Source organism: Portunus trituberculatus, chromosome 19 (assembly GCF_017591435.1).
Source record: "Portunus trituberculatus isolate SZX2019 chromosome 19, ASM1759143v1, whole genome shotgun sequence".
In the NCBI taxonomy this organism is placed as follows: domain Eukaryota; kingdom Metazoa; phylum Arthropoda; class Malacostraca; order Decapoda; family Portunidae; genus Portunus; species Portunus trituberculatus.
The window spans coordinates 3699015-3716181 of record NC_059273.1 but is presented as its reverse complement, the minus strand read 5'-3'; the positions used below and the strand labels follow the sequence as shown (position 1 = coordinate 3716181).

Here is a 17167-nt window from a genome sequence, read left to right as displayed (position 1 = left end):
GGACTCCTTACAAAAAAGTGTAGTTTCCCGCAAAGATGTATTGAGACGTGGAACAGTTTGAATGAAGAAGTAGTGTCTGCAACGAGTGTGCATACTTTTAAAGTAAGATTGGATAAGTGTAAATATGGAGACAGGGCCACACGAGCATAAAGCCCAGGACCTGTAAAACTACAACTAGGTAAACACACACACACACACACACACACACACGGCCCGGTAGCTCAGTGGTTAGAGCGCTGGCTTCACAAGCCAGATGACCGGGGTTCGATTTCCCGGCCGGGTGGAGATATTTGGGTGTGTCTCCTTTCACGTGTAGCCCCTGTTCACCTAGCAGTGAGTAGATACGGGATGTAAATCGAGGAGTTGTGACCTTGTTGTCCCGGTGTGTGGTGTGTGCCTGGTCTCAGGCCTATCTCAAGATCGGAAATAATGAGCTCTGAGCTCGTTCCGTAGGGTAACGTCTGGCTGTCTCGTCAGAGACTGCAGCAGATCAAACAGTGAATTACACACACACACACACAAGCCTAATTCTATAATGGTGGTGTCAAGATGATATTCCTCTTTTTTCTCAAGTGATTGATTAACAACATTGTGATACCGTTGTGTCTGCATCTCATGGTGGGTATTCGGATAAAGTGTAATGTTTTTTGCTGATTTTGCCTGGCTGTCATGATTGCCTGCGTGGGAAACATGTACTTTGTATACCTATTTGCAATCCATTAATGTATGAAAATTTACTAGAAATTTTGTAATTCACAAATGATATATTAATTTTAAGTTAGTTGAAGCAGTCATATATATCTAAAACAATAATATAGATAGCTAATGTTACTAGATGTTTCCAATATTTTTCGTTTTAGTTGCTAAAAACTACGTATACTGGTGAGTGGTTGAAGGTTGCACGTGATTTTGAAGTGAGGTGGAATCTTCCTCATCGTTGGGAGATTCGGACAGCAAACATATTTTATGCAGTGTCCATTCAATTGTGGAAGCAGCTACCAAGTACTGGCAGATGCAAAGTACTTAATTCGGTATGGGAACAGGGTACAGCTGATGGAGTGTTCCTCCAAACCTCACTTTACATAACTCTCGAAAGTAGAAAACTTAATGTCCCGTCCCAGCAGCCTCTTCCAGGCAGTAAAGTAGCCAAGTGTGCGACTTGAAAGATGGCAAGGTGTTTCCCATGTGAAGCATAACAGCTTTAATGCTGTACACAGATCCATCAATAAACAACCTCAGTCATTGTCAAAAAGTCCTCTAATATAGTTGATGAGGCACAAATCGTTTTCCATTGAATACTATTGTTGCAAATCTATCGTAGAATAATAGCATTGACCCGAAACTAGAAAATAGTACCCTGAATATATTTAGGTACCTAGAAATTATCCTTATAGAAACAACAACAACAGCAATAACAATAATAATAATGATAATGATAATAATAATAATAATAATAATAATAATAATAATAATATTATTATTATTATTATTATTATAATAATAATAATAATAATGATAATAATAAATGATGAGTCATACAATAACCCGTTGTGTGATTTTAAAGATTTTTGAAAGAAAGTATCAAAAATGTTATATGTATGTCCGTTTTATCATTGTTTAACAGTGTAAATATATGGAACATATGCGTCTGTAAGGGCACGTCCTAAAAGCGATTTATATTCGTTAGGTAGAGTATTAAGTTGTAAGTGTAACTGTTGCATTATGTAATAAGCACAGCTTTATTGTATAGATGCGCCATTTTTTGTTGCCCTCATCAATTATAGGGAATAGGCCAATGTGTTAATATTAGAGAGGTTAGATTCCATTAAATCTCCTTGGTTAATATCAAGGAGGTTAAATTGTCATTCAATCTCGTTGGTTAATACCAAATGCTGAAATATTTCTTATAAGCTATAAGGATTAACGACTAAGTCCAGTATTCCACGTTGCGGAAAGGAAACTAGAGCTAATCGTTCTTGAGCGCCCGACATTTTGTTACAAATGTATATATATATATATATATATATATATATATATATATATATATATATATATATATATATATATATATATATATATATATATATATATATATATATATATATATATATATATATATATATATATATATATATATATATATATATATATATATATATATATATATATATATATATATATATATATATATATATATATATATATATATATATATATATATATATATATATATATATATATATATATATATATATATATATATATATATATATATATATATATATATATATATATATATATATATATATATATATATATATATATATATATATATATATATATATATATATATATATATATATATATATATATATATATTTTTTCACATACGAAATTGAGAATGCATCATTTCTTGGTGTAAGAAGTAATTTGTCGTAAGGGAGTCGGTAAAGGATAAATGTTAATGATTCAGTTCTTAAAGATGACATGCAGTGAACAGATCGCCGGTTGACTTGCTGTAGGCTGCAGGAAGGAGAAGCGTATAAGCCTTTTGTATCATGAATGCACTGTTATGTATGTTAAATAAAGCTAGTGAATGATTTCGAGTTATAACTTATCTACAAAGGCTCGCTGTTAGAAGGCATCAGTTATTGTTCCCGCCAAGGTATCCTGTTTCTCATCGGCCCATGATATAATTCACCTAATTCTCACACCTTTATGCACGATATCTAAACTTATTGCGAGGAAGGAAGGAGTTAGAGACGTAAGCCACATGACTCCGTCCGTCACGCATGCGCATTAGACTTTCTTTTGTCCGAAAAACCTCTGTGGCCGAGAAACATTGAGAGAGACGCGCTGGACGAGGTGGTGGCGGTGTGCCTCGTGCGTCTCATAAGTTTTGTTAAGTGACTCACACGGACGAAGAATCAAAGGGAGGCAAGGGAAAGAAGAAAGAAGCAGTCAGAGAAGAGGAGAGGATGCCGTCGGACCTGGAGGAGGCGGAGTACCCAGGTGAGAGGAGGGAGTGAGGCAGCATCTGATTCGAATGGGCCGGGAAAAGGGTGCTCCTGCAGTGTTTTGGTGCTCTTCATTAAGGTTTTAGTGCTTGTATTTTAGTGTAATGGATATTTAAAGGCCACATAAAGCACTGAGAGGAAAGAGAAATGTAGGGAAGCGTCTCGTCACCATAGCGGGGTCGGCTAGTCAGCGACCAACGTGGAGTGAAGGCTTGGATGCCGGCCGGGTTGTCGCTGATCAGCCGACCCTCACGGGGTAAGCTTGGACCTTTGTTATGCTTGCTAATGCAAAAATCGGCCAAATATTATGGACTTTCGGCAGTTTTTACGAATTTGTAGTCACGTGTAGAGTAGGACTTGTGTTTTGTTGACATGGGAAGGTTGAAGGTTAGCCTGGGAACGTTTGTGGCGTCGCTGAGGCACGGTGGCCGACCCCGCATGCTTGGCGCGCAATTTATTTTCCTTAATATCCCTCCTTCCATTTCCATGGTGGGAGGGCAGGCCTCTCATGATACCCTTGTGGTGTTTCAATGCCTGGGGAACTTGAGCAGCAGCCTTGAAGCACGCCTGGCTAGGGAGGTTACGCAATCAGACCGAAGATACTATAGGTGGTGTTGCCCTTCCTTGCCAGTTTTTTTTTTTTTTTCTCATTTTCATTCTTCTCGTGTTTGCCCTCGGTATTGATTTTATGAATGGCTTTATTTTCATTGCATTACTTGACGAGTTTGATCAGCGTAGCAAGGTGATTTTTAGTTCATCCTGGATCGCGGTGCATTGCATGGTTAGTAAATTGCACCCCTCATCATCTCTTAGGACACTTGAACGGGCTCTCTCTCTCTCTCTCTCTCTCTCTCTCTCTCTCTCTCTCTCTCTCTCTCTCTCTCTTACGGCATTCATAATATATCACTTCAACCAACTGAAAATTTGTACAGGAAAGTCAATTGAAGTAAGAGAGTTTTAGAAGGAAATGATGTTAGTTAGTCTAAAATTACTTTTATCATTTTAAGTAATTTACCCCGAACATACATTTTCAGACTTTAATTAGCCTCATAGTATTAACAAGCTTAGCCTTGAGCAAGGATTAAATTATGTTTAGCCATAGACTTTTTTTTTTTGTAAAATGGGAAGTCTAGCCTAGAGGAATAAAAACTATTAAACAAAAATGCCAACTTAGATGCCAGTTCCCAAGCAGGTCAGAGTTTCCCAAAAGAATGGGATGTCTTGAAACCTACCTCTTAAATTAGTTATGGTCATAGGGAAGGTGGAAATACAGAAGCAGGTAGGGAGTTCCAGAGTTTGCCAGAGAAAGGAATGAATCACTAAGGCTACTGGTTAACTCTTGCGTTAGAAAGGTGGACAGAATAGGTATGAGAGAAGGATTAAAATCTACAGCAAGGCTGTTGGAGGAGGGGAGACATGCAGTTAGAAACATGACAAAATTTCTGGCTCTTATTGTCTTCACCCTTCTGTTGTATTTAGGAAAAGAAAATATAATTAGCTTTTGTATTATTTCATCAGAATATGAGCTGTAATTTTCTGCTATAATGCAAAGAATTGTGGGAAACTAGTAGTTCCTGCCCTGTTTCTGTTTCTATCTTCCTATGACCTGAACTCATAAGAGGGAGGTTTCAAGACATCCTCTTCTTTTGGCTAACGCTTTCATACCTGTGTGGGTAGTTGCAATTAAGTGAGCATTTTTTTTCTTTATCTTTTTCTGTTGCCCTTGGCCAGTTATCCCCTCTTACATAAAAAGAATGTATGTCATATAGCAGTACTTGTAGAAATGTTTTCATGAAATTCAAGGAAAGTGTTAATTGTTTTCTTTTATTAGCTAGCGACTTTTTATATAGCAACAACTTTGTCAGGCAGTGAGTTTCAGACACTGATAGAGTGTATAGTACAATATTCCGTAGAGGTGAACAAATGGGCCAGCATAAAACTGTGTGCTTAGTGCCAACAGCTGGAGTCAACACAAGCAGGTCACCAGGATGGAGATTGGATTTAAAATGCAATATTGCCCACCATTTAACCATATCATCAATGCTACCTAACTAGATATCTGCAAGTACAGGGATTTCTCTGTTTATGTGTATTTAGAATATTCATTTTCAGAATAATATGGGGTAAAAAAAAAAAAAAATAGTAATTTTTTCATATTACATATTGTTTAGAATAACATGATGTCATGAAAATCAAGTTGTGCAGCTGGTTTAGTTCTGTGATGTGGCCACCAGGTGTTCCCCATGTGTACCGCCAACATGCTGTCCCTTCGTCTGATGCTTCATGTCCATTATTAATGTGGAACACTAAAAAAATATATATTTTAAAATTATTTTGTTGATATGGCAAGTCTCGGAGTTACGAGATTCCACGAGATGTTTGTTTGGGCTGCCATATTTGTCATTACAGCTGATAGCAGCACAGAGGCATTCACCTCCAGGACAGTTAGTGATGCATGATAAACATCGTCAGGAAGATGAGCGTATGCTGTCTTGTCAGTTAGGTGCTGTTACTGTGGCAATGACAATCTTTTGTTTATTCCAGCTGAGAGATGCACAAAAGCATTTTATATAGGATATGTTCTGCAGGGATTGTGGGTTATGTGTTGCTCTCTCAAATGCAGGCCTGGAATCCAGGAACCAATTAATCTATTTTACATTGATTTGAATGGAGAAAATGGTTCTGTCTCATATATATATATATATATATATATATATATATATATATATATATATATATATATATATATATACATACAGGCAACCCCCGCTTAACAAAGGTTCACATAACGAAATTTCGCTACAACGAAGGTTTCATTTTACTACCATCTGCTCGTTTAACGAACACCAAACTTGCTTTAACAAAGTTTTATCCAGGTAATTTTTTCCAAGTTTGAAAGCCCCGTCGTATCACGCAAGCCGACAGGTTTGAATACACCAGCACCTCTCGTGGACAACACATGCACCACTCACTCTCCCTAGTTCAAAACAGTAACAGCGTCAGCAGCAGCTCGTCTTCCCTCGCTCTACTTACCACCAAACCGCCTTGCAATGTCGCCTAGCATTGCTAAGAAGACCGGGAAGTCTCATTCAGCCGGTTCCTGAATGTATTGGTACGGCAACAAACCAAAACGCTTACCATGTTGTTTGGCTCGCGCACCAACTATTTATGACAGTTCCACAATTTGCTATTTTGTGTTTGGAGCGCTCGCCAACCTAGTTGTCTGGCTTACCAAAAGGATATAAAGCGTCGGAATGGTTGGTAGCCCCGCATAGCTGTGATTGGTAAGCGTGTGAGTGAAAACCTGGTGAAAATGTAAACAATTTCGTTCGATTAGCTGATAACATGTCTCAAGGAAGAGAAAAGTTGACGTCGCTAACCAGCGACCAGAAAAGCACGTTGGTTGATCTTATCAACCAATTCAACGTCGTGCTTGATAAAAGTGGTAATTACTCCATGATAGCTAAGAAACAGGAAGCTTGGGAGACAATTACCAAGAAGTTCAATGCAATATGTGCAACACTGTTAATCAGTTTTTTTTTTTTTCCAGACTCATCACTGACTATGATCACATTTTCAAAAAGTAGATAACACACACACACACACACACACACACACACACACACACACACACACACACACAAGGTATAATGATTAGCATTAAAAGTAGATGGTTAAGTTTATTCATTCTTACATACTATTTGTACTTTGCAATACCTACATTATACACCATAAGATCTTATATATGCGTGGAATCCTCACTCGTCGCAATTCTTCCATTTCATACATTTCTTCATCTATGATTTCTTCTAATGCAGCCATGGTACCTGAAAAGTGTAGTTTTTAATGGTCTGAAGAATACCTAGCTGCATTTTGAATGGTTGTAGGGCATAGGTATGTTAGATTTGGGTGGGGATAGGTGAGGTTAGGTTAAAATATGTTTGGTTTGTTTTAATTTCTGCCAATCTAACATTTCCGCTTTTTCATATTGACATTTTCCATCGCAAATTGATGCTTCAGAAGTTATGACAATAAATAGGTTGGTTAAGTTACCTTGGTTAGGTTAGGTTAGGTTGGGTGGGTTAGGTTAAGTTGGCTGGGTTATTGTTTGCTTGGTTAGGTTACATTAGGTTCGTTAATAGGATCCATTCACTAATGTGTAATAAATCCATCAATAATGTCTTCTGATGTGTAGACCACCACAGAATCGAGTGTTACCTGCAAGCTCATCAAGGTACCGTTTATACCTTTCCTCCATTGTTTCATCGGTCACCTCTTAATAGCCTTGAACTTAAAACTACAAATATACTCATGATCATTTTCATTTATTTAATCGTTTTTTTTTTTTTTTCCTGGGTATGAGCTACGTACATGATATCTCGGCTTCAGTCTACTCCACTCCTTCCATATTATAGTTTTTGCCCTTTAATTCGTCCACTTACCTTTCTTAATAGTAGAAGCACACAGTAAGAATTCATGTAATGATATATAGATAACAAGATTAATCATATACTTACCAAATTTAGTCAGTGAAGTAGAGATGTGACGAGTCGATTAGGCTGTTGTTGATGTTTGACGTGAACTCACAAGGCGACTACAGTAGACTTCAAAAATTAAAACGTATGCTCAATATAGCATAAGAAAAGCTTTGTTGTACCATCAAAAAAATTTGACATGGTAAATAGACTGAAATAAATTTAATTACAGTTAGCTTCTTTTTACATTTGGAAATTTAAAATACAAGGCGGTAGTTTTGGTCGCCCGGACACTTGACCAATGTTTTGCAAAACCCCTCGACCAAAGTTCCAATCTTTGGTCCACTAGCGGACAAAAAACAGATGGAAAAAGGCATTCTGGAACGGCACAGGACACAAATTGCTTGGTTGGCTGCCTAACGGACCAAAAAGTAATTCAGGAACCGGATGTTAGTCTCGAAGTGGAGCTGGATATTATTCACAGACATGAGAAAGGCGAGAAAACTAATAGCATTGCTCACCACCATGGCTTGACTCCATCTACTGTCTCTACTATTTTCAAGTCAGCAGACTCTATTAAGAAGGCTAGTGAGACCGTATCTTCCTTGCAAGCTAAAAGAACCATCTGAACTCATGACTCTACAATGGATAAAATGGAAAGCCTTGTGGAAATGTGGTACATAAGTTTTGTATGTGATACAATAATATGTGCCCTTTGTTTACATTCTACAGGTTGCTGGTTAGTGTCTTTCCCGTTTCACTCTCCCTCCCTTCATAAATTTAAGATTATCAACATTATAAAGTTACGTACATTCATATATTAGTGTACATTATAATGACTTGAATTAAACTGCCTAAATGTAAACTTCATAATTTTTACTGTCATTAAACCTTTCACTGTACTATGATGCACTCTCGCTTTGTTTACTCTCTATGGAAGTTCAAGTCAGGGGTTAAGCTTGTTAAAATTGGTTCACTTAACAAAGTTTCGCTTAACAAAGGGTTTTTTAGGAACGTAACCCCTTAGTTAAGCTGGGGTTGCCTGTGTGTGTGTGTGTGTGTGTGTGTGTGTGTGTGTGTGTGTGTGTGTGTGTGTGTGTGTGTGTGTGTGTGTGTGTGTGTGTGTAATTCACCACGGTGGCCTGCTGGTCATCCAGCCAGTCTTCCCCCATAACGGAGTTAGCTCAGAGCTCATAGACCGATCTTCGGGTAGGACTGAGACCACAACACACTCCACACACTTGGAAAGCGAGGCCACAACCCCTTGAGTTACATCCCGTACCTATTTACTGCTAGGTGAACAGGGGCCGCACATTAAGTGGCTTGTCCATTTGCCTCGCCCCGCCTGGACTCGAACCCGGCCCTCTCGATTGTGAGACGAGCGTGCTTGTTTTGCTTATGTGTCTTGACATTGCCATAAGAATAATCTGGTGAAAATTTCCCACTTAGGTATTTTCTGTAGGTGAACATTAGAAAACTGTAACGTCACAGCAACCCTTCTCAGAGTTGTTACTTCAACTACAGGAAGACACAAAAACAATATGGCAAATAGAAACTACACCAAAAAATTAATAAAGGAGTGTGCACTATAGCCTTCAACCTTGTCTGCCTTCAAGAAAATATCCTACCTGGCTATACAAACATAATACTACATGACGAGACCGCCAGGAATGAAGACATCACACATCGGTTCCGGAGAGAACTGGTGGAAAGAGAAATCTCCGAAAAGAAAATAAGTTCCAACCTACAACATCAGGTTCAAGTCCTGACGACAAAATGGGAGGATTCCCCCATCAACAAGAACTTGAAACAACAAATCAATGAGACTACTCATACTTTGTAAGCCACACCACAGAGGCATCGAGAGTGGCATGATCAAGAAGCTCACAAAACTATATGGAGGTAACATTAAGCTTCCTGCCCTATCTGTGGCTATACCAACCTCACAGACCTGGTGTTAACCCAAGACCAAGAAGACATCATGAATGTGGGACTGAATTGCCACTTCCTCACCAAACCTCACCCTCACTGCAAACGCATTGAGATCAAGATGTTGTTGGATGACATCCAGCAGCTCGAAAGTAAGAAAAAAGTCACCACTTCATCTGACCTCCAATCCACCCTACTTGCCGAAGCAGCCAAGAGTCGTGGATCCTTTCAAAGCAGCAAAGTGAAAAAGAACCACATCCTCGCAGCTAAACAACTGAGAGAGAACAAGGAAATTGTCATGTAACGCGCAGACAAAACCCCTACCTTCGTGCTAATTAAGAAACAGGACTATGCCAGCAAACTCGATGCCATCCTGAGCGACACTACCAAGTTCAAGAGAATTCGACGAAACCCCACACAATCCATCAAGAAACGAGTTAACAGAACCATCACTGCAATCAACGCCACCTACAGCAACGTTCACCTATAGAAAATAAGTGAGGAATTTTCACCAGGTTATGCTTGTGGTAATGTCAAGACACATAAGCAAAACATTCCCCTGTGCCCCATCATCTCACAGATTCCGACACTTACCTACAACATAATAAAGAAGCTCAACCAATTTCTTACCCCTTATGTTCCCAGCACCTACAGCTTGGATTCCTCCACTAACTTCCTCGAGATACTCCGTGACACCCCTCCCGAAGAAAGCTCCATCATCGCGTCCCTAGACATGGAGAGCTTATTTACCAACATCCCAGTTAACAAAAAAATTGACTTTATCCTCGACTGTGTGTACCGCTGCAGATATACCACACCACTTGGCATCTCTGAAGAACACCTCAAGACACTACTAGAACTCTGCACCAAAGAAGCCCCCTTCACCTGCCCAGACCGTAAACTATACCAGCAAATCGACAGTGTGGCAGTGGGCAGCCCTCTTGGAGTATTATTTGCAAATTTCCTCATGGGTACGATTGAATCAACACTCCTCGCCACCAGTTGTCGATCAATATATTGCCGCTATGTAGATGACATATTTGTCCATGTCAAGAACCCCCAGGAACTCAAAACACTTTGTCAGCACTTTATCAGTGCCTCTTGGGTCAACTTCATCTTTGAAGAAACGAACAAGGAACAGCATCCCTTCTTCGACATCCTGGTCACGGCAAGCGCCTCCGGCTTCATGACATCAGTGTATATGAAATCCTCCAATCAAGAACTTTGCTTAAACGGGGAGAGTGAATGCCCTAGATGATACCTTGAATGCACCATCAGTGCATACATAAGAAGAGCCCTTATACACTGTTCTACATGAGCGGAAACACTCGAAGAACTAGAACGAGTTACCTTAGTTCTTGTTAACAATGGATACTCTAACTCTGATGTATCCCAAACAATAAAGAATGTAATAGACACATGTTACAACCGGCAAGACACGCCAACAAGAAATGAAGAGATACAACTATACTATAGAGGATACATGTCCACGGAATACAAAACTGATGAGAAGATACTGAAGGAAATCATCTATGAGAATGTCAAACCAACCAATGAAGATGCAAAACTCACTCTCACTATTTACTACAAGACTAGAAAAACAAGCCAGCTTCTACTGTGTAACCAACCATCAGACAGTAAAACACCCTTACAAGAGGATCATGGCATCTACCTCCACCTGTGCAACAGCAAGGAATGTGGACTTTGCTCCTACATTGGGATGACACGAACCACACTTGCAAGGCGACTCGCATGTCACCTCACCAGCAGAATAATAAAGGAACATTACAAAGGAAGAAATCATGACAACTCAATGCAAAGATCTAGACGAAAACGCCACCATATTAGACAAAGAACATGACCCTCGCTGCCTACTCTACCTTGAAGCCATATACATCAGCGCAAAACAACCTTCTGTCAACATCCAAACAGAAAACATTCAAATCCTCCCCATGCTGAAATGATGAGGAGGAAACCAGCAGCTAAACGCACCAGCCAATCACCGCGCTGTGTCGCTGCCCTTCACGTGATCGTGAGTCACCTTTCCAGTATATAAGGCACCTAACACAGCAAAGAGATCACTTCTGCCTGAAGATGGAGTTAGAAAACTCCGAAACATTGCAGCAACCCTTCTCGCAGTTGTTACTCCAACTACAGGAAGACAAAGAAAACAGTATGGCAAATAGAAACCGTACACCAGAAAATTAGTAAAGGAGAGTGCACTATAGTCTTCAACCTTGTCTGCCTTCAAGAATACATACAGTAAGTCCTCCTGATATGGTACTTCGTTATCCGGTAAATTCACAGTTACAGTGTTTGGTAATTACTACCCTCGATTCTATTTACGGTAAGAAAATTTCACAGATACGGTATCAGCCCATGTTTTGTTTACACCATACCGTAGCGCCACCATGCCACCACAACAGTCAGTCTCTTCCGGCGTTTCCCACTGAACACAAGTGAAATCCTTACAGCTTGTTTATTGTTGATATTATTATCACAACGCACAGAGACACACCAATAATAGCCCCAAAATATTCTGCAGACACTGCTGGAGTTGAAAAGCGAAAGAGGAGTAGTCTGACATTGGAGGTAAAATTAGATATTTTGAAGAGGAAAGAGCAGGGAGAAGGTACATCTGCGATAGGTTGAAACTTGGGCCTAGCCCAGCCGACAGTCTGGACGGTGTTAAAGAATCGTGAGGCTATAAAAAATGCTGGGGAGAATGTAATGGATCTGCAGAGCAGAGCCTTGTCAGCCCACTCAGCGGAAGATGAGTAAGGGCTGAAATCCCTACTGTCACTTAGCCTTGGCAGGGACATCGTCTGATAGAATACATGGCAAGTGAAAGGTAAATAAAAACATTTTGTTTATTTCTTTTGCACAGTACTTTACATTATTTTGTATGACTATTTCCATGTATTTTCATGCCTGTAGGGGTAACTTTCGACATGCTGGAACACATCCCCTATTGTAATGGGTTCAGTATACGGTAATTTTGATTTGCGGTAAGGTTTTCAGGAACGCATATGTACTGTATAACAAGGACTTACTGTACAGGGGATCCTCGTGATTCGACCGTTCACAGTTCAAGTTATTGCTAATTTGAACTCAGTCAATTAATACCCAATCCTCAAGGTTCGACCAATTGACTCACCAATTCGACATGCATATCTCGTGCACCACCCATCTGGTCAAATTCACCGCAAACCCACCAGGTGGAAGTGTAAACAGACACTATCCTGTGCATTGCTTAAGACGGCGTCGCACTAGTACTTTTCTGTCAACTTTCTGAAGACTGTAAACTTTGTCGACGCTGGTTGTCACACACAAGCTTGCTGCCCCCCTTTGTCACTTTTGTCAACTATAAACAAACATGGCAGCCCCTTCACCCCCAGCAAACCGTTGGTATTTTTGGCCTTTAATACTCCCTATGAGAAACTCTTCAGACAGCTTTGTCAACTCATAAACAACAGAGCTGCTCATCTTGGCCAGTTGTTCCTTGGAAGTTCTGCCTTGGAATGTCACAGTCTCAGAAAAATGTAAACAAACAACTGAACTACTTTTCACTGTTAAGCTATGATAAAAAATATATATATACAAATATATTTACATCTACTTATCAAGGTTCTGTTGATTTGAGATTATAGCATCATTCCAATTAACTAATTATTACTATGTAAAATTAATTTTCTTGTTAAGAAAATTAATTTTAATTAGAAACCATTGATCTTAATTTAACTAAAAATTGATGCTAGAGGGAAACAGTGCATTTCATCTGACTCGAGATGATGGAAAGCTACCTCCAGCTCCAGCCCTAAGAAGCACAGTTTTCTGCCTTTCAAAGATAAACTTGAGCTTATAAGAAAGTGTGAGGCAGGTATAGCTCACAGTGTTGTTGCAGTGCAAATGGGTGTCCCTAGATCAACAGTATCAACAATTTGGAAGAACAGGGATAAGTACCGTGAGACCGCTGCAAGTGTTTTTATTTCCAAAAATGTGCTATACAGCACCATAATGTGTTTAATAAAAACGAGTTAGATATAAATGAAGCCTTTAATAGTACTGATTTGGTCTAAGTTAGTATTTTTTAGAGTTATAATGATGTTTTGAGGGAGTCTAGGCTGGAAGTTGGTCCCTATCCCCCCTAATTCTTAAGTATCTTATGGGAAAAATTGCTTCACGATTCGAATAAACGCTGATTCGACCAATGGAAAACTGCCCTAACTCCGTTGAATTGCGATGATTCCCTGCATATATACAGTATATATATATATATATGATCTCTCAATGATCTCTCAAATGATCTCTCAGGAACATATACCTTACGTAATTCAAGAAATCCCTTTATTGTCATTAAGACAACAACATTATGATTGAGTCCATCAGTATTATTAATTCTTGTCAGTTTTAAGTGCTTTATTTTTTATTCTCACTATAGGTAGCATTCATTAACTTAATGGGAAGATACTGTAATCAAAGGAAAGAAAGAAAAATAATTAAGCAATCAGAAAGACTGCTATTTTTCTAAATACTATGTGCATAAAAAAAGACAATATTCATGTTTTTTAGGGATTAATCACTGTTGTGACGTTCAGCATAATTATTGATGTGACTTATTATAAACTTTACAGAAGAGGAGGAAGAGCAGGGAGAAGGAGAAGAGGGTGAAGAAGAACAAGGTGATTCCAATGAAGAAGAGCAGGATGAGGAGTGGAGTGGAGGAAAACGGAAAAGAAAGAAGAGCAAGAAACGGAAGTCTTCACGGGGGGATCGAGGGCGAAAGAAACGAAAGAAGAAGGATGAAAGTGAAAGTGTGAGTTATTTTTTGGTAGCCTTTGTTGTTGGATTTTGTATTTTCAGTATGAAATTAGTATCATTTTCATATATGTATAAATGTACTTACTCCTGTGATTCCAAAGCTTTATCAGATGAATGCTTTTCTAGGTCAACTATAGTTGTGTGATCAAAACTTATCAAAAGATCTCTAATTTAGTCAATATGCTGATTTTTGCCATTTGTACTTAAAACTTGAAAATTAAAAATTTGGTGAGGATTTCCAATTCAGTGATTTTCTCTTTGATTGCAGGAGGGTGAGTATGAGGAAGAAGGTCAGCGAGTGGATTCAGACTACACTGAGGATGCATCTCGGGGCAGGGGGCGCGGCAAGGGCCGGGGCCGCCCTGCCGTTGCTCCAATGGCACCAATGCAGGAGAGCAATGAGCAGAATGGTATCATTTCTGCTGGTTCTTACCTTTAGCTTGTGTCTGCATTGCATTTTTGGTCTCTCTCTCTCTCTCTCTCTCTCTCTCTCTCTCTCTCTCTCTCTCTCTCTCTCTCTCTCTCTCTCTCTCTCTCTCTCTCTCTCTGATAGATTGATAGATTTATTTTGCTTTCTTTATATCCGGTCATAAGTATAATTCTAAAAATTGGATTTTCTCTCTCTCTCTCTCTCTCTCTCTCTCTCTCTCTCTCTCTCTCTCTCTCTCTCTCTCTCTCTCTCTCTCTCTCTCTCTCTCTCTCTCTCTCTCTCTGTTTTGTTTGTTGCTGTTGCATGAGAAGTGATATTATTATCAGGGCATAGTGAGAGCACAATATAAAGTGAGTGATGGGATAAGAAATCCTGATGTGGAAATTATCTTAATGGTGTTTTAATTTGAAATCCCTATTGTAGTGAAATGGAGATTCAGTGTGATGTGCTACTAGGAGTACTGTTTACCTGTTTCTGTACAGCACCTGACATAATGCTGACTGTCAATCTTTCAGGTGGAGGTGACCAGATGCCAACAGTTGCAGAGGTGTGCGAGAGTTTTGGTTTGAATGATGTCCAGATTGAGTATTCTGAAAACGACTACCAGACTCTCACTACGTACAAGCTCTTCCAGCAGCATGTACGGCCACTCTTGGCTAAAGAAAATCCCAGGGTGAGTTGAATAATGTTGAGGATTTACAAATGAAGTAGTTAAAGTAGTCACCAATAGGCGTTATGAAGTTTTTAGGTGCTACTATTGATAACTGATTGGCCAAAAGCCAGTGCCATCTGGCTTTTGATAATCTTTGTACATTTTTTTTTCAGGTCTATGAATATAATTATCTATCCACATGCCAGGGAGCTATTTTGTATGAAAGGATATTTTCAGAGATGCTATTAACAGATATTAACTGCTGCTATATACAAGAAGCCCCCGCACTTGGCGAAATTCACTTTTGGCGGTAGGGTAGCCATGGACCACTGAGTGCACACTTGGCTATTTAAATTCAAATTTGGCGACCGCACGGTGAACCACGTGGCTCCTTGGTGATGTCAGACCTCTCTCTAAACCTATCAGAATGCAGTGTGAGAGTCCCTGTCAGCCATTTTGTTTGTGCTACTCTCTGATCTGCTAGCATGGGAACGAATTCTGTCGATTGACTGCCAACATGGCCTCTACCAGTGCAACAGGTGGTACCGGTGGGGTTAAGGACTATGGTGGTGGCAGCAAGGACAAAAGTGGGTGAGGGAAATGGGGAAAAACAGGAGTTACAGCCTTTATATCATGTCTTATTAGCTTTATTTATTGTTTATTGGTCTGTTTTGTACGTGTTCTAATATGTGAAGGCAAAAGATTTTATTTTAACTCAATAGATGATATTTTAGGGGTCAAAAGAGGGACTTTGGCCATGACTGAAGACTGATTGAGGCATTTTTTAGGCAATTTTTATATGGTATAAAGAACTCGTGCTTGGTGAAATTCGCATTTGGCGGTAGTTTTGCCAGACTAATTAATTTGCCAAGTGTGGGGGCTTTCTGTACACAGAAATTTGACTGACTAAGAATTGTTTTATTAATATGAAGTGCATAATAGAGCATTGTCATTACCTAAAGCTGTGATTGTGAGAGTTTTGACATTCCAAAATTTTGCAGAGAAATGTGGATATCTTCAGTTTTGACTGTCCTTTTTGTTGAAAATGATAATTTGCTCATGTGCATGTCTTTTGTTTGCGCTAAGAATCTAGAAGTAACTTTAATCATTTTAGGAAACATAACAAACTATTGAGGCAAAAGAAAAAAATAGTTAAAAGTTAAAGTGAACTTGCAGATTGAATTTGATAGTGAGTTAATTTGACATTTCTAAGCTAATAGTCAATGTTGTTAACAGACATTATCCCATTCCAGGTTCCTGTATCCAAGCTGATGATGCTTGTGGCAGCCAAGTGGAGAGAGTTCACAGCCAGAGGACAAGAAGATGAAGAGGAGGAAGAGGAAGAGGTTGCTGAGGAAGAAGAACCAGAACCAGAACCTGTCCAAGTAAGTGATTTGATGAAATCCACTCGGTGAGTACAGAAGACTCCTCAGGTTCTTCGGGTTCTTCGTCTCCGTACGGGTTCAGTTTATATTTGAAGAGCATGAGAGGAGTTTTCCTTGTTTCCACTAATTTCAGATTGTTCCTAAGGGTCGAGGACGTCCAAGGAAGTCGAAGGTCGACGAAGAGGTGGAGGAAGAGTTTGAAGATGACAGTGAAGGGGTGGGCAAGAAGAAGCGTGGCCGGAAGCGCACCACGACAGCTGAAGCCAAGGCCAAGAAGGGAGGAAAGGTGCCTACACTCAAGATCAAGTTAGGGAAAAGGAAGAAGGACACCTCGGTGAGTCTGGTGAGATTGTTGGTTTCTGTTGATAATGTTAGTAAGAACTTTCATATGCATAGTGGACCTTCTAAATTTCTGCATCAAGTTTTATTTCTGAGTGTTTAATAGTGGTAGGATATTA

At 39.3% G+C, this 17167-nt stretch overlaps 1 protein-coding gene and 1 long non-coding RNA gene across 2 annotated transcripts in view; one reads left to right on the top strand and one right to left on the bottom strand.

Annotated features, from left to right (window-relative positions):
* Positions 1-2812: 2812 nt before the first annotated feature.
* The window catches only part of LOC123506030 (chromodomain-helicase-DNA-binding protein Mi-2 homolog), a 57446-nt gene continuing 43091 nt past the window's right edge, over positions 2813-17167 (top strand). Inside the window, exons 1-6 of the mRNA XM_045257856.1 lie at positions 2813-3012; positions 14056-14237; positions 14511-14652; positions 15188-15345; positions 16578-16709; positions 16843-17043. Coding sequence (XP_045113791.1) covers positions 2979-3012; positions 14056-14237; positions 14511-14652; positions 15188-15345; positions 16578-16709; positions 16843-17043 — 849 coding nt within the window. The 5' untranslated portion in view covers positions 2813-2978. The remainder of the gene's footprint in view (positions 3013-14055; positions 14238-14510; positions 14653-15187; positions 15346-16577; positions 16710-16842; positions 17044-17167) is intronic.
* LOC123506031 lies at positions 6683-8027 on the bottom strand. Its single transcript, XR_006675329.1, has 2 exons — positions 7535-8027; positions 6683-6844 (listed from the first exon to the last, which is right to left on the bottom strand). It is a non-coding gene; the product is annotated as an uncharacterized LOC123506031 (long non-coding RNA).